The sequence below is a fragment of the Mauremys mutica genome, chromosome 6 (assembly GCF_020497125.1).
Source record: "Mauremys mutica isolate MM-2020 ecotype Southern chromosome 6, ASM2049712v1, whole genome shotgun sequence".
NCBI classification, from domain to species: Eukaryota; Metazoa; Chordata; order Testudines; family Geoemydidae; genus Mauremys; species Mauremys mutica.
The window spans coordinates 86,023,411-86,041,451 of record NC_059077.1 but is presented as its reverse complement, the minus strand read 5'-3'; the positions used below and the strand labels follow the sequence as shown (position 1 = coordinate 86,041,451).

General features: G+C 40.4%; 1 protein-coding gene across 4 annotated transcripts in view; it reads left to right on the top strand.

The window, feature by feature from the left end:
- Positions 1–2,291: 2,291 nt before the first annotated feature.
- Positions 2,292–18,041, top strand: part of NAA35 (N-alpha-acetyltransferase 35, NatC auxiliary subunit) — a 38,487-nt gene continuing 22,737 nt past the window's right edge. Inside the window, exons 1-11 of one of the 4 annotated variants that reach the window (XM_045021942.1) lie at positions 2,292–2,396; positions 4,033–4,166; positions 6,822–6,855; positions 8,395–8,509; positions 10,284–10,358; positions 11,454–11,621; positions 12,430–12,496; positions 13,492–13,535; positions 14,226–14,276; positions 14,843–14,926; positions 16,940–17,054. In XM_045021942.1, coding sequence (XP_044877877.1) covers positions 2,323–2,396; positions 4,033–4,166; positions 6,822–6,855; positions 8,395–8,509; positions 10,284–10,358; positions 11,454–11,621; positions 12,430–12,496; positions 13,492–13,535; positions 14,226–14,276; positions 14,843–14,926; positions 16,940–17,054 — 961 coding nt within the window. In that variant the 5' untranslated portion in view covers positions 2,292–2,322. Of the gene's footprint in view, positions 2,436–2,456; positions 2,617–4,032; positions 4,167–6,821; positions 6,856–8,394; positions 8,510–10,283; positions 10,359–11,453; positions 11,622–12,429; positions 12,497–13,491; positions 13,536–14,225; positions 14,277–14,842; positions 14,927–16,939; positions 17,055–18,041 lie in introns of those variants that run through there. The other 3 variants (XM_045021944.1, XM_045021945.1, XM_045021943.1) reach the window with 3 other exon arrangements.

Below are 18,041 nucleotides of genomic sequence, written 5' to 3'. Positions count from 1 at the left end.
CCCCAAGCCAGCCAAGACTGACTCGCTTCCAGCTGCCTGGCCCCTGCCCTGCCCATTGCTCCTCCTTCGGCCTTTGTCTCGCTTCCTGGGCCAAGAGTCACCTGGTCGCATCCCTCTCCTGGGTCTCAGGTTACGAAGGGGCAGCCAGAGCATCTGTGAAGGCAGCTGGAGCAGCCTTCACAAAAGTCACACACCCTTATTCCCACCATCTAGATATTGGTGCAATACACAGGGAAACTGAGGCACACACAGCATTCATGCAAAACAGTAAGACTCACATAGGCTGACATACAACATAACAAGGGAAAATCCCCACTACATCACAGGCACCTACATCAGTGGCCTGATTTTAAAAGATGTTAAGCACCTTGGAACACCAACTGCAGTCAATGGGAACTGCATATGCTTAGCACCTGCAAAAAGCTTGTGGGCTGCTATGGACTCCAACATACAGAGCAGATGTATGCCATCTGAGCCTTTGTTGGATCACTTAGGAAGAGATTAGAGGCTGGCTGGTCTGGTACCTGACATCCTCATTCATAACATGATTAAACTACTATATGTCTGTAATATGCTGTTGAAACTCTACAACTGGGGCTCCACAAGAAGGATATCTGCTGCCACCCCCCAAACCGTTCAATTAAGTTTGGGGAAAAGAGACCCCTCCCAACCAGTGGAAACATGGAATCATTGTCAGAATATGCAAAAAGGGTGATCTTACAACTGGAGAGGAGTTACATTACTCTCTGTTGTAGGGAAAGCCATCTGCAGTGTAATACAACACAGGACAAAAGAGGCAGAGATACAAAGCTTAGAGAACAGGCTAGATTCAGGGCCAAGAGAGCCTATGTAGATCAGATATTCACATTAAGGACTGTCACAGAAGTGTGTATAGAAGGGCAAGTTCCCCTCTTCATTAATTGCATTGATTTTTCAAAAGGTATTTGACAGCCTGCACAGACATACATTGTGGAATATTCTTGAGTCCTACAGAATCCCATTCAAGTTGTCAGTATCATCAAGGCCATGTACAGAGATGCAATTGCTCACTAAGGTTTATCAACCAGACAAAGAGTGGTTCAATGTGGAGTCTGGCATAAAACATGTCTGCATTTTATCTTCACTGTTGTTTGGCAATGCCATAGACTGGATAATGAAGAAGTGTATTAGCAACACAAACACTGGTATAGCATGAGTAGAAAGCAAATGCCTAGAAGACTTAGACTTTCCTATTGATATTGTGCTACTGAGAAATACCCCTGAAAAGTTAAAAACAAAGACAGATAACTTAGCAAAAATAGTATGCCAAGCAGGGCTCATAATTAGTTTAGCTAAAACAAACATCCTTGAAACTCAAGACAGTGAGAGTATAACAATTCATCTATCTGAGCAGCATCCTATTAGCCAGGGGAGACCTCAAGAAGGAAGTGACATCTAGGATAGGAAAGATATCCATAGCATTTTCTAAACTCAACAACAGATAGAAATCAAAGATATACAGCACCAGAACAAAACTCTCATAGTCTTTAAGGCCAGAAAGCATCACTGTGATCTAGTCTGACCTCCCCCATATTGCAAACCATAGCACCTCACCCACCCACTCCTGTAATAGACTCATAGCCTCTAGCTGAGTTACTCAAGTCCTCAAATCTTGATTTAAAGACTTCCAAGTGACACACAACCTACCACCTACTCTAAGTCAAAGCAGCACGTGACCCTGATCTCTTCATCCTGGAGCTTCTAATAAAGCAGGAAGATGGTGACATGCTGCTGGATCTGAACCAGACCGCAGCGTGCGGGAGCCCAACTCCTTCCCCCTCCCCCGCCTAGCCACACAACCCGGCGGCTCTAGGCTTTGTGCCGCCCCAAGCACGGCAGGCAGGCTGCCCTCAGCGGCTTGCCTGCGGAGGGGCCGCTGGTCCCGCGGCTTCAGCGGACCTGCCCCAGGAGAACCGAAGAACCGAGGCAGCCTGTCTACCGCCCCGCGGCGCCGGCAGAGCGCCCCCCGCGGCTTGCCGCCCCAAGCAGGCGCTTGGGTGCTGGGGCCTGGAGCCGCCCTGCACACAACCCCTCCCGGTCCCCCGTTCTTCAGGCTCCTCCCCACCTCATTCGGATACAGAATCCCTGCGGCCGACTGAGTCTCCTTCTGCGCGATACAGAGCAAACTAAGCTCCGCCGCAGCAGCTGAGAGGGTTTGCGCATGAGCACGCGCAGGACGCCCCCTCCACCCCGCTCCTCATGAGCGGTGGAGGCTTGTGTACGCATGCGTGAGAACCGGCGCGTGCAATGCAGCTCCGCCGGGGGCGCGGGGTGATTTTGCGCATGCGCAGTGGCAGGGCTCCGAACGAAGAGGGACCCTGGGCTCGTTGCTGCGCGAGGCGGAGGCAGCGGGCACGGTGAGGTGACCGGCACAGGGACCCGCGCGGCCCCTAGAGGTGAAGGCCCCGCCCTGCCCGGCCGCCGGCGGTTGAGACCCCTGCGCCCGGCCGCTGGGCTCGCGGAGCGGCTGAATGCGGTGGCGCGGCGCGGAAGTAACGCGAGTGCGGGGCAGGGCCTCACCCTGTCCGGAGTGGGAGGGGCCACTCGTGGGCCGGGCCGGGCTTGGGCGCGTGTGCGGTACGCAGTCCCTCGCGGGCCGGGCGCTGCCTGCTGGGGAGCCCTGTGGTGGCGCCGTGCGGGGCCCCCGCCAGGCCAGCCGCTGTCCCGTTCCCCGGTTGCTGCAGGGCTTGGCCTGCGAGCTGCCCGCGCGGTGCGGTCATGGCCAGGGCAGGGTCACTGTGGTGCCAGCGGAGGCGCCTGTGTCCCCCCCCCCCTCCGGTAGTACTACCCCCCCTCCCCCGCCCGTGGTCTTCTCGTGTTAGGGTGACCAGATAGCAAGTATGATAAATCAGGACAGAGTGTGGGGGGTAATAGGCACCTATATAAGAGAAATCCCCAAATGTCGGGAGTGCCCCTATAAAATTAGGACATCTGGTCACCCTGCCTCCCGTTGGGAACAGCAGCAACTTGGAGCTGGTGTCACAGGTGACCAGCAAAGGGAAAAACAATTGGCCTCTTTATCTCATCTCCCTTCTGTAAGGAAGATCTGGTTTCATTTATTTATTTTAACTCCCCCGTCACTGTTCTTTGCCCCCCATGATCATTAGAGAACTAGTGAAATGGCGACATCACCAGAGCTAGAAGAGTGAAGGCTGAGCCAGTCGGAAGGGGCTTTTAAACTACCTGATTTAAAACTCTTTAATTTTGATTCTTCGGTTACTAACATTATTTATGGGAAGTCTTCGCTAAATTTCCAACATTGCTTTTAACTGAGAGATGTTAGTACTGAGAATCATCCATAACTCTCAGAGTAACTCCAGCAAAACTAGGAAAGACTAGGCTTGACATTGCTGATATATCTAAAGTAAAACAAGCAAGGGGGTGGGGAGGAAACCTACAGGCCTTCTAAGGCACAAGACTAATATTTTAATTAATTCTTTATAGGTTACCTTTTATGACACACAGTTTAAAAATAGTATTTGAGTCTGAATGTGCTTACAAGTTACAGTAAGATTACTATTACTGCAAGAATAACTTACTTTGTACACCTGACTGTGTTCCATGTGTAGTCAATTTCACGGATTCTTGTTTTGAGTCTTTCGCATAGCAGTGGAAGAGAGAAATTTTTGCTGCTTATAAAACCTCAAAAATTAAATGTTTAACACCCAAAATTCCTTTAAGCTTTTTTAAAAAATTGATTGTTTTTCAGGTTGATTATGTAACTTTATTAATGGTTGTCCAGTAGAGGAGTGGTGATATTAACATTTTGCAGTCCTGGTTTTTGAGTTTATATAGTTAAATCTATTCAGGGGAAATTTTGAAAAAGATAGGATCCTTTTTAAAGGGGTTGTCAAATTATGGGCTGGTGAACCTTCAGTGTTGCCCTTTCAATTTACATCTGACTAGTTCATTTTTTTCTTTATACAAGATAAGCATTGGCTCCCATTAAATACTTTCTATAGTTTATTCTTGATCTATGATTTGTATTTATAGGTGCAATATTATGGTTATGAAAGCTTCAGTAGAAGATGATGATTCAGGATGGGAGCTCAATATACCTGACAAGATGGAAAAGGGTAATACAAACTGGATCGATATTACCCAGGAATTTGAAGAGGCCTGTAGAGGTAAGTTGTACCGCTCAGATTCTTAAGGAGTCAAATTTTTAAGAAGACCAAACATAATTCTTGAAGTTGCCTTCTAGTCTAAGGCTCCACTCCTGCAATGAGCTCAGTACGGGTAGACTCCATTGACTTTATTGGAAGTATTCAGATTCAGGAGTCTGCCTGTGTCGAGATTATAGTAGGATTGGGGTCCATGAGATTAGTAACCCTCTTCAGAAGGTATAAACCTCCTTCTTTGTTTCAGGCTGCTTTCCTCCTTATCGTTTTTCTTATTCTGATGTTAAATCATTTTTTCCCCATCCTACTCTTGATGGGAAATCTTGTTTATCCATACTGGACCTGCCTTCTGTTTTCCTGGAACCGCCAAATTTATCTAGATTGAACACAGCCTTATATCCTAGCAATTGACTGTCCAATGCTGATTTTTATTCATTTCTGCACTTGAATCAAAACTGATAAGTTTCTCATGAGAGGTAATACCTGTAGGTTATTGAGAGACAAATACCTTCAGTTACTGTTAAGATTGCTACTCTGTGTTAATTTGCCTTGTGCATAATTTTTAAACTGATCCTTGCTGCAGCATTAAATAAAAAATAACTTTCCACCAGTATGTTACATGCATTATTTTGCATGCATCATCTGAGGATCCCCCTTAAATTAATCTACAAGGGGGCTCCTCAGATGCTGTCTTAGAGCAATTTTAAATTCCCTTTGAATTGTTGGAATGGCATAAAGGGGGTGCCTTGGGTGATGGCACTGAGCAGTTGGTGTCACATTTCATGGTAACTGTCCCTGTATTCCCTCTCTTAGTCCACCAAGGGTACTCTCAGCCATCACTTCTCTTGGGAGGATACCCATGCCTCTTTCCCTCCTGATTGGGATGTTAGGGCTGCACAGCTCCCTGATTTACACTGATATATTCCCATCAAGCCAGGCTGCCTAAACAGGCCAGCATCTGTGCTTTGCTTTCTCTCCAATGGCTATGCATAGTGTAATTGCCAGGAGTTACAAGTTACCACCAGTTCTTTCTAAGCAAGCATATTTATCTTTAAGGTAAAACCATTACAATACAAACATAAAAAAAATAATAAAAGAAGCTACATGCATGCTAAAAAGCTTACCAGAAGCCACCCCAACTCCACCCTCAGGCTCTCATAGGTCAGTCTTGGAAAACCCACAACTGGGTTTTCTCCATGATTACAAGTTCGTAACTGTCTGACTCCTAACCAACAGGTCAGCCTGTTTCTTTATACAGCTCAGGCCTTCGATCTCCAACCTCTGGGAACAGATAATCAGCAATCATCCTCTCTTCAGGATGTATTGGTTTTTGCATAACCGGAGGTAGGAATGTACATTAACCTCTCCTTAGGCGTTTCCCTGGAAATGCTCTTACTTTCCTCACAGTCCATTTTTATCTGGCACATTTTCAGTATAGTCCGTTGGACTCCCAGAGCTCACATCACATCTGTTCCCTAGAGAGGTTACGTACAATCCTGACGACAATTATATATGAACTTTGCATTTAATGCAATGGATCCCAAAGATACTTAAACTTAATTCAATAAGGTTTTATGAGGATACTGCAGGAAATTACCATATCTATCATTGGCACTTCCCAGGGAAACCCTGGTTCTGAGACACCTCGCTACCACCTGTCGTTAGTGTGTGGAAGTCTTGTCTGTGCCTTCTGTAGTTCAGCTCCCTGATTCCATCAGCCTCTGGCAATACAAAGCACTATCCTCCAAGTCTCCACAGGCCTTGCTGTCTCTGTACAGGTTAGAGAGAGCCATGCACCAACCCCTAAGTCCTGCAAGCGTTCCTCTGGAGTGCCCAGCTCCAGTTCCACTGAACATTCACAGAACTGTCAGAATCTGTGCTTCCAAAGGAATAGTGTGCACCAGCTTACAAGATTCCCAGCATTTTCAGTTAAGGATGGCTGAGATCCCCTTTTCATAAAATCAGTCTTACTGATTGAAAGATGCCAGAATGCCTCTGCTCCCACAGATAGACCAGACCTTTGACCTTCACCTGAAAACAGGATTTTCCCATCTCTCTCACACTGTTTACCTCTTTTTGTTAGTTTTCTTCTGGAGTCTCTGCCAGATCTTCATTAGCATTTGCCTCTGTGTGCTAATAGATTTCTACTGTGAGATATACGTTGGTTCACTAGGGAGATGTTGTCTCCTATCTCCTGTCTGGAGAATTTTGTCTCTAGGCACACTACCTTCAAGTATCCTGCCTTTAGCTGCAAGGTCTAGAGACATGATTTTCAACATATATACCTAAGTCCTCTTGTTTTTTCTATACATATATCTCACAATGATTATGATGACCTGTGTGATATAGGCTTTCGTTAGCAACCTTACATGATGTTCTTTTGGTGAATCCAGGGGACACATCTATCCCTGTGTCCTCTGCCAGTTGCATTAAGAGATCTTTGGGTCATGCTGTCACATTTGGCATTATATTTTGTCTTCAGCATCATTACATATGTCCAAAGATAAGCATACATTGTTGCTCTTTCTTCTGTATCTTGTTCTTCTTTTGTAGTGTAAAGCCTGTTTAGCCTGTCGAGCAAGCTGTTTGGTTAAATATCCATGATGAGCTTCTTTAGAGTAATATCCAAATTAATGATTTGTCCTGTTGTGTTCCTTTTAGAATTGAAGTTGGGAGAACTGCTTCATGACAAGCTGTGAGTATGCCACAGGGATAATTTTTGAGATGGGAGTAATATGTATTGGTATTTAGTGACCAACAAGATACTTAGCCTTTCTGATTTTGTCCTTATATGCTATCTTTTTGTACTTGTCCTTTTTGTAGGTGTACTTTTTAATTTTTCTGGTCATTAAAGAGCTCCTGATGGAGCCATATTGGCCTCTTACTAGTCTTCCTATTTTTCCTTTGCATCAGAATAGTTTGCAGTTGTGCCTTTAATATTGTCTCCTGGAGAAACTGACAGCTCTTCTGAAGTACTCTTTCCCTTAGACTTTCTTCCCATGGACCTTACTTAGCAATTCTGAGTTTGTTAAAATCTGATTTTTTTTAATTATTATTTTTTAGTTGTCTTTATTCTGCTGCTCTCACTCCTTTGTTTTCATAGAATAATGAAATCTATCATTTAAAATGTCGCTGTAATTTTAGGATAAATAATGGATAATATATAGTGTAAGGATGACAGGAATAAGGTTTGGATGCAGCAAAGCACTTGAACATGATCTTAGAGTCCACTGATTTCAAAATCACTTCCATGAAACTGTTTTAAGCATCTGAGTACTTTTAACTTGTCAGAAAAATATTTTTCAGGTATTAATGTTATGTTAACAAAGATAACATTATTAGTAAAATGTATATCAGATGCTTCAAAAATATTTGTACAAAAATTATATATCAAATCATTAAAGTCAGTAGCAATTAAGCACATGCTTTTAAATGCCTTCCTGAATAAGGATGCTTTCCTGAATCAGCCTACATTTTGCAGCAGTATGTTGTGTGGTTTCTACTTTATGAACGCAGTGCACCAGGCTTGCTGAGTAGGTTATATGCCAAAGTTGAGGCCTTGTCTGTCATTTTCCATATACCAGCTTTAACCTGAATGTTATGTTACACATTTATTAGCTGTATGAACCCCATTATGACAGCAACAGAATATAGTGTCATAAACTGGATTGTTTCTGCATGATTTTTATTAAACTATTTAAAAACAAAACTGAGGCTTAAAACGTGAGTTCTGTATTTCTTGTTTGTTGGGGTAAAAACGTAAATGTTTTCTCTGGTTGTGGCATAATCAAGACCAGTTTGTTTGATTTAAAATCAATTAAAGCTATCAGATATGCATACATTTTGGTCTCTTTAAAAGGACGATATGTATTATGAGATCTGTGTATGTGTAGATACATACACATAGGCACAGATACTTAGTATTTGGATATTTGGCTAGAGAAGTGCTCTTCAGTTTAAAATAAAGCCCAGGATTTTCAAGAGGACTTGAGACTCCATAAAAATTGGGTACTTACAAGGTTCCTCAGGTTGGGCACCTAACATCAACTGTCACTCTTGACAGTCTTTGCCAGTGTGTTGACAATTGCAAGCTCAAAACACATCACTTGTCAGTGTCTCAGTATTTAGTAGTTTTTGATACTGATGCCTGATGATAGTGTGTGGAAATCCATTGCTTTGTGCAAATTAAATGATTGTAGACTTAGTGTTTGTTGCTTTTCATTGTTGTCCTTAGTTTTGGTCTTTTTGAAGCTATGTCTGCTATTGAAATGATGGACCCCAAGATGGATGCTGGCATGATTGGAAACCAAGTTAATCGAAAGGTTCTTAACTTTGAGCAAGCTATCAAGGTTGGTGTCCCTTCCTTCTTTCCCTTTCTCCTTTTTAGTGGCTGTTAATGCTGTGTTTTGTTGTTTTTTTTGTTTTGTTTTTGTTTTTAAACAGAGTTTTAATAAATCATAGCTATACATAACTTCAACAATCACTTCAGTGACCTATGTAAACTGAATATTTCAACATTTAATAGAGAACTTGTATTATATTTTCCCTTCAGATATTTTCAGAAGAAATAACATGCCTTAGAATTTGAAGCCCTATTCAGCTTCAGAATAAGTACAATACAGATAACTGCAATATAAGTTTCCCCATTCTTCCCAAATGTATGCTTCTGAGATGAAGATTTACTAGATTATCTAGTCCTTTCTTCTGAAAGGATATTTCCATCTCCTTGCCCATTCAGTACTTGGTTTCTCTACTGATATTGTAAATTGATGCTGGATTTGATAATGCGGATTCCTGTTCACTAGGAACTGGACAGAGGCCAAGTAATTTAACAAAGGCCACGGAGCAGCAGTCTGATGATGATCTTTCACTACTGATGTCCTCAAATTGAACTGATGGAGTAAAATTGAAAGGTTCTGCATCCGTCTTGAGGTATCCAGTCACCATAGTTAGATACGAAAAAACAAACATTTTTGAAAGAGTCAAAAGAGAAGCATCTCTAAAAATACCTTCCTGATTTTTCAAAACATGGATTTGGGTGCATTGAACAAATGATACCTTACCAGTTAGGAAGCCATCTTTTAGGCTTTGATCCTGCAGTCAATGACTCTCTCTCTGCAGGCATTTGCGCACATGAAGTTTCTTGCACGGCTGGCCCTTGGTTATTAATCCAGTGTTCGCATCTATGGTACATTATTTTTTACTGTTAGTTTAACCAGTTTTATAACTTTTACAGGCTACTTAATGATGCTAGAATGAAACTGCTGAGATATATTTGTTTATTTCTACCTGTCAGTGTGAGTTTTTGTAATGTGCTCATCACCATGGTATCTACCGCAAAAATCTTCAGAATTCCAAAGGTGTGGTTACCACAGTCACAGTCCATTTTTGTAAATTTCATGGTCATGGTATTTTAAAAATCTTGAATTTCATTATTTCAGATGTTTAAATCTCAAATTTCACAGGGTTGTAACAAAGCATGAATATTTGTTGAAAAATGACAAAATACAAATGTAAAACCCTTAAGTCAGCATTTCTGAAACTGGGGGTCCTGATTCAAAAGGGCCACCCAGCTCTGAAGGCAGTGCCAACAGGAGCAGTAGCACAGAAATAAGGGTGGCAATACCATACTATGCAACACTTACTTCTGGCTGCTGCTGGCAGTGGCACTGCATTCAGACCCGGGTGCCTGGCCAGCAGCTGCCTCTCTCTGGCCACCCAGCTCTGAAGGCAGCACAAGGCAGCAATAGTTCATCCCCTTTACAATAGGCTTGAGACCCCCTTTTGGGTCAGGATCCCCAGTTTGAGAAATGCTGTGTACATGTGTATATGCTTTTACCCTATAATATAAAAGAGTATAGGGTAAAAGTACACAAAAGACCAGATTTCACCGGGGGAGACTAGATTCAAGGTCCGTGACCTGTTTTTCATGGCTGTGAATTTGGTAGGCCCTAGTCGTGAAGCTGATCAGCAAAACCAACCAAATACAAATATCGTAGTCAATGAACTTTTAAAATTAAATTAATATTGTATTCTTTAAAATTCCCTTTCTGCTGTGCAAAGAATGTCACATCTATTGTTTGTATAATCTATCTCTTCCACATGTTTGTTTTTCTTTTTAAGGATGGCATCATTAAAATTAAAGATCTATCTTTACCTCAGCTGATAGGGATAATGGATACTTGTTTTTGCTGCTTGGTAAGAATTTGTTCCTTTTAATGATGTTTTAATACTTTCAAAACTGGAGTTTAAGTGATTAAGAAAAAGATGTAGGTTTCCTTGGTAAGGAAGGATTTTAGGTAAATTGATTCATTGAGCAGACACATACTTACATACTGTATGTTTAAATTTCCTGTAACAATTAGTAGTTGGAGTGATACAACTGATGCTAATACAATTAGTAGTTGGAGTTCAGTAATCAGGGTCTCAAGAAACTGTGCTCTAAAAGACCCATTAGTTTAAAAAAAAAAATCTGGGATTTTGACTATGATGTACTAGAGAGAGATTATAGAATCTTATTTAAATTTAAAATAGAAATCTGATCAAATTCTATATATTTTCACTGTGGCTTCTCTACAATACAGATAATAAAGATATTACTCTAAAGCATAAGTGGTTATAAAGATGTGTTAAAGGAGATGTGCAAATTTATTTTTAATTGACTATGTAAACATGTATGTGCTGAATGCCACAAAATATTTTTTAAAGGTACATTGGGCATGTTGTAAACCGAAACTCTGCTATATTTCATAGTCTGTGAAGATATTGAAGGACATGCCTAGATTACTGAAGCTTTCTTTCTGTTCTCATTTACATCAGTTTTATGTTATACCAGGATGTCGTGGAAAGGAAGCTATGTTTAGACTTGAAATTGTAGAATACTAATATATATTAGCAAAAAACTACAGCTGTGACTACTTGTGTAATGGAACATTAGAGGAATACATGTATAGTATGCAATTCATGTCCAGTGACAAGCTTACTTCCATACTCCTTGGACTGGGAACTTTGTAGAGGTAGCTTGTTACTTGTTCAAGTACAGTGGTGCATAATATTCTAGTTTATGTCCTCTTTCCTTCCTTTGGTCCCCAACCTCCACCTCCCTAGCCAACAAATGAAGAGATGTTGATGGGTGTCAGATATCCTCATTTGGTCCTTTTTGCTGGATGGAAGGTTGGCACGTTATGGAATCTCTTTGAGGACTGATTTAGACAGGGTAAAATAGAAAAGGAATGGGAATTTAAAAAAAATGCAGACTCAAAAATATAGTATGTACTTTTATTTTCTTTCTAGATAACATGGTTGGAAGGTCATTCCTTGGCACAAACAGTGTTTACTTGCCTATATATACATAATCCAGACTTCATAGAAGATCCTGCCATGAAGGCTTTTGCTCTGGGGATCCTAAAAATCTGTGATATTGCCAGAGAAAAAGTAAATAAAGCTGCAGTTTTTGAAGAGGTATGTTTCAGTATGACCTGTGATTACAATATGTATAGCACCTTACTTATACATGGTGCTTTACAGAAATAAAAAAATGGCTTGAAGAGTGGTTTGACTACATTATTGTAGAATGGTCTGGGAGTGAGTTTAGTTTTCTTGAACAAAATATCATTGAGCACCTAATTTCTCTTAAACTTTTTCTTTAATTCATTATTTGCTTTCTATTTTGTAGAATACACGAGTGAGCAAATAAGAGTGCTTTTATTCATAAACAGCCTATATATGAACAGAAAACATGGCATATGTCAGTAGAAAATTATTAATGCAGGGATGGAGATAGGTCTTATTGCCTGCTATTGAAACCAGGTGTATTTGATCATTAGGGTTTTTTTGTTTAGCTTTGAATTTTCTGGCCAGGATAAAGAGGCAATGTGACTCTCTCTCTCTCTCTCTCTCTCTCAGATCTTGTGCTCTGCTCTGTGATTATTTTCCAATCTGTTCATGGCTTTAATACTTTACTTCTTTTTTTAAGTGCTTTGAGATTTATGGATGGAAAGTACTGTAGAAGAAGAATATTGTTAATATAATATATATTAAAAACTGAATTAGCTTGTAGGAATCTGTCCCACAAATATTAAACCAGCCTCCTGAAGTTCTGATTGGTTGCTGTGTAATACTATTAACTGCAATTTTGCATTGGGTGCAAACATTTAGAAAAAAGTGTAGTTTTTGCAGCTATATGTTATTGTATGTAGTTATTGCTGCTAAGTGTAATTATTATTGCTGTTTTTGGTGAAAGCACCTAATTGTTCCATTTTACATTTAGGAAGATTTTCAGTCCATGACCTATGGGTTTAAAATGGCTAATAGTGTGACAGATCTTCGAGTTACAGGTAAAATTCAGAACTTTGGGGAAAAAGAAGAGTCCTGAAATGTTTGTGCTTTCAGTTCAGAGATCCATTTTAAAATGTGAATAAAATATGAGCCATTTCCATTATTACATACATTATTTTCTTCCCATATATTTTGGTCAGAAGTTTTCAGTATGCATAACTAAAATTTTTTTTAAAATGCTTGAACTGGAATCTTCTAATTTGGCTTGTTTGTAAAATCTGATTGTGATTATTGTAAATAAATTTTGAATGAAGAATGGTGAGGTAGTTTTAAAGCTGTGGGCATTTAAAGTCAGAATTTTTCATGTATGTGCATTATTTTTGCTGTTCTTTCAGTTGGCCTACATGTAGAGCAGGGATTCTCAAACTTCATTGCACTGCGACCACCTTCTGACAACAAAGTTACTACATGATAGAGTTATGGGGGAGGAGAGGGAGAGGGATGAAGCCAAGCCTCGCCGCCCCGGGTCGGGGGAGAGGGGACCAGAGCCAAAGCCCCGCCACCCTGGGTGGAGGTGGAGCTCAGGCTTCAGCTTCAGCCATGGGTCCCAGCAAGACTAATGCTGGCCCTGGCGACCCCATTAAAATGGGCTTGCGTCCCACTTTGTGATCCTGACAAAAAGTTTGAGAACCGTTGATATAGAGAGATTGAGAAAACTTAAGGCACTAAGAAGACTTCTTGGTTTTGGATCAATCTGAAAACTCTGAGATGCCTAGCATTTAAGATTAGCTGAGTTCCAGAATTAACCTTTGTCAAGCCAGATAGCTTTGTGTTGTGTTGCAAAGCTCCATTTGTAAAGAAACATTCTTAATCACAACAAATAAATAATTTCACCACCAAGGCTTCTTTGGTGGTGCCTTTTGGCCAGTAGGTGCTTTAAATATTTCAGACTTTGAATTAAGCTCACAATTCTCCTCACCCTCAATGTTGCATGTGTGCATCTGAGTTTAATCAGAATTATTGTTTGGTTGTTTTTTAAATGTCACTTTCCCAGGCATGCTAAAGGATGTAGAAGATGACATGCAACGAAGAGTAAAGGTAGTTTTTCTTTAGCTTCCTACTTTTTTTTCTGTTATATGTTGAATAGACTTCAAATAATATGGTTTCCTTTTAGACAAGTTATGTAAACATATTACTAATATTTAAGGAACATTAGTTTTCCCCCGCTCCCACCCCCAGTAATAGAGTCCTCTGGAGAAGAATTGAAATTTTTTTGGTGTGCCTGTTTTTTGCTTAAGACACTATCAGACTGTCTACAGCAGGATTCAGAATGTTGTTAGCTAGTACAGACAAGGTTTGTAGGTTTTCAAGTAGGAATAGAAAGGGTAGTCTGATGAAAGAGGTCTGGTCTACTAGACTGGACTGAGACTTGGTAACCTGGATTTAATTCCACTCAGTCTCACAGCTGGCAAACTGAGGCACAGGGTAATGAGGGAATACTGCTTCTCTACCCATGGAGGGGAGGGGTGTCACGATAGGCTCTATTAATGATTGTGGATCACTCAGATCATATGGTGATATGGGTCATATAACTATGTATAAAGATAGTTACAAGTCAATTTCAGATGCCTTCTAACCTCAGATTAGATTGATGTTAATCTTACCTGATATCAGAAATATCCAAACAAATTTAATGTTTTTACCTCTATATAGAAGTTATTTTCTAAACAATGGCATCACTTTAGCAATTTTATTAATATGCTGTGTTTCTAACTCCTTCAATTTTAGAGCACTCGAAGTCGACAAGGAGAAGAGAGAGATCCAGAAGTTGAACTTGAAGTAATGAACCTTTTACAGTTTTTTGGTGGACTATATGAAATAGTTCATATTACTTAGATCAATGTTTTCAATAACTAATTTCTAGAATTTGTCCTAAAATAGAAAAACATGTTTTAACATAGATCCTCAAGAAAAGAAGGAAGAATTCACTTTGCTGTAATAGCTGCATGGTTATTACTTTTGTGGTAGCACTTAAAACGTTGAGTTTGAATGAATGGTACCAGTTTAAGAAGTAGCTGTCAAACCAAACTTCATGGTCTCACACAAAGTGTGTTTGTGTTTTTCTCTTCTGTGTTGGAAGGATGTTGGAGATTATTGGTGCCATAATGTCATCAGTTCACTACTTCAGAAACAGAAATTACTTTGAAGATAACTAGGCCAAAAAAGTTGCGAATAGAGTTGGAAAGCAGATACTATCTATTTTGAGAGTAGAAAGTATGTCTATAACAGCTGTTTATAAAATCTTGTTTTTAATTAAATAAATGCCAAATCTTATTTTTTTTGAAGGGTTGGCACTGTTTTGGTACTTTTTTTTCTAATTTTTGGTACTTTTTATTTTGTTGTAGCATCAGCAGTGCTTAGCAGTATTCAGCAGAGTGAAATTTACCCGTGTACTACTGACAGTTCTTATCGCCTTCACCAAAAAAGAGGTACAAATACTCAATATTTCTACACTTACTCTGTGATCCTGTGAAATGTTTGGTGTTTTTTTGTTTTCATTTTGGAGGGCAAAACATTGTCCTACAGAATCTCTTACTCCAGTAGCTCACCTCCCGGCAGCAGCACCATCAACTTGGGGGCATGGGTGAACTCTTAAAAGTAGCAGCCCACTTTCCACCAGCACCAATATGTTCCTCACTTAGTTCTTAAGAAGTTATAGGGCCTTGCACAGAAATATGTTGTTGATCAGGTAATAACAAAACCAACCAACCAACCTATTCATGAGCATGGAAAATGCTCTTTAAGCAAATGGAACCTGAAAAATAGGGTTTCCAGGAGGACTATCACTAACAGGTGACTAGCAATACTTTTTTTGCGGGAAATTATGAAGGATTTTCCCTTTTTGAGGTTCTGAATTTCTGTCCAGGCTTCACTGGTGGTTGGGAGAGGAAGGGATCAGGGCTGTATACCAGTCTACCAGCTCATGAGCATGAGATTTCCATGGGGTGGATTGGGGGTGGGGTGGGAAAATGACCCTTTTTAGGGATGAGCGATAGTATTGGGGTAGGCTGGATGAGACTATGAGTTGTTTTTATTTCCCTTTAGATTTTTCTGTTTTTGTTACTTAGTACAGCGGAGAGAGGTAACTAGCTCTTGCATGCTGTCCTGGAGTTCCCTACTTAAGTACTTAGCTGTAGCAGCTACACCCTGAACAGCATAAAAGGGCCTTAAACTCAGTGAAAATCAGGTGCAAGTATTTTAGATGCAGAGGAGGATAGAGCTCTTATGGAGGAAATTGCACTCTGAATTTAATCAGTGGCAGTATAAATAATAGTGTTAGCTCTTATGTCAGGGCTGCAATAGATAGATGTGTTTGTATTCCACACCCAAATCCTGATCTTCAGAACTGTTATGGGTGACTGCTCACAAACTGGGCCATTCATTTGCCTGTGGTCAAATATTTCTCACTTTAAATTCTCCATTTAGTTCATGGTCAAGATTGATTGATTGCATTTGGGATCTGCTTTGCAGCCTGTTCTGTAGCAGCTCTGTGTTAAGGCATTGTATCGGGGGTAGCCGTGTTAGTCTGTATCCACAAAACCAACGAGGAGTCTAATGGCACCTTAAAGACTAACAGATTTATCTGGGCATAAGCTTTTGTGGGTAAAAAACTCACTTCTTCAGATGCATGGAGTGAAAATTAGAGTGGATTTTAGCCCAAAAAAGCTTATGCCCAAATAAATTTATTAGTCTATAACAGGGGTAGGCAACCTATGGCATGCGTGCCAAAGTTGGCACGCAAGCTGATTTTTTTCAGTGGCACTCATGCTGCCTGGGTCCTGACCACCGGTCCAGGAGGCTCTGCATTTTAATTTAATTTTAAATGAAGCTTCTTAAACATCTTAAAATCCTTATTTACTTTACATACAACAATAGTTTAGTTATATATTATAGACTTAGAGAAAGAGACCTTCTAAAAACGTTAAAATATATTACCGGCACGCGAAACCTTAAATAAAAGTGAATAAATGAAGACTCGGCACACCACTGCTGAAAGGTTGCTGAACCCTGTTCTAATCAGCAATTTGGCATCAGGATTTTCTAACATTTTGATGCAATTTTATGGTACTTAAGCATTCATTAACATAGAACATTTAAGCACTCCTTATTTTCTAATGAGAGAGAGAGAGTTTCTTTTGGTGGAAATCTATCTGTGTTGCAAGAGCGCTTCCCTTATAAACTGACAAAACTCAGAAGGTAGAGAATTTGCTTCTGACACATACTAGTTTATCACTGAAGTCTCAGTGATTAAGGGTTATTTAGAGGTTATACAAGCAATACATTGGACAGATGCATTAAAACCTATTGGATCAAAAATGTAGTGTTCTATTAAAAAAAAAATTCCATATATCTGGGTTCCAATTCTTGGGAAGGTTACAGAATTTGCTTTCTTACAGACTTAGGTAATGAAGCATGTGAAAATGTTTTGTTATATTTTCCAGACAAGTGCAGTTGCAGAAGCTCAGAAGCTAATGACTCAAGCAGCTGACCTGCTTTCTGCCATTCACAACTCATTGCATCATGGTATCCAGGCTCAGAATGATACTACAAAAGGAGGTAAGCATCAGGGTTAGTAGTTCTCTCCTCTCCTGCCTGGAACATAGTGTCCTTGTGATAGGCTGGGCCTTCTTTAGGGCCATTCAGGCAGTTTCAGAGTCTCTTCCCCTTCCAAAGTCCTTTCCTGCTTGGGACCATACTGCAGCCTTTCCACGTACTCTAATGTTCCTGTAAAAATCTGGTTTGTTTATGGTGGTCTGGCATGGCTGGACCCTGGGTTGAGATTTATTTTCAACTCCTGCCTTGCGATGACCAGCTTGTCCTGGGTCTAAGTCCTTGTGGGCAGCGAATTCTTGTCAGCTGTTTTTTGTCTCAGCGGCTCTGTAGCAAGAATCAGATATTTCTGAGGTACTGCTAACTATCAGAGAATCCTAGAAATGTAGGACTAGAAGGGACTTCAATAGGCCATCCACTCCAGTCCCCCGCACTGTGGCAGGAGGACTAAGTATTATCTAGACCATTCTTGACAGCTGTTTGTCTAACCTATTCTTAAAAACCTCCAATGATGGAGATTCCATGACCTCCATAGGTAATTTGTTCCAGTGCTTAAATATCCTTACAGTTAAGAAGTTTTCCTAACATCTAACCTACATCTCCCTTGCTGCAATTTATGCCCATTACTTCTTGTCCTGTCTTCAGTGGTTAAGGAGAACCATTTATCACCCTCCTCTTTATAACGACCTTTTATGTAGTTGAAGACCGTTATCATGTCCCCCCTCAGTCTTCTCTTCTCCAAACTAAACTAATTCAATTTTTTCAATCTTCCCTCATAGGTCATGTTTTCTAGACCTTGAATCATTTTTGTTGCTCTTCTCTGGACTTTCTCCAATTTGACTATAGTATAAGTTTGCCTTTTTGGTAGCTTTGGCTTAATACAAGAGCTCAACACAGATCTGCTGCCAAGCAAGTCCATATCCAATTTTTATTTTTCAAGAGAGAGAGGAAAATAAGGGTTTAAACTGTCACTAAACAAAATGTCATTTTGTT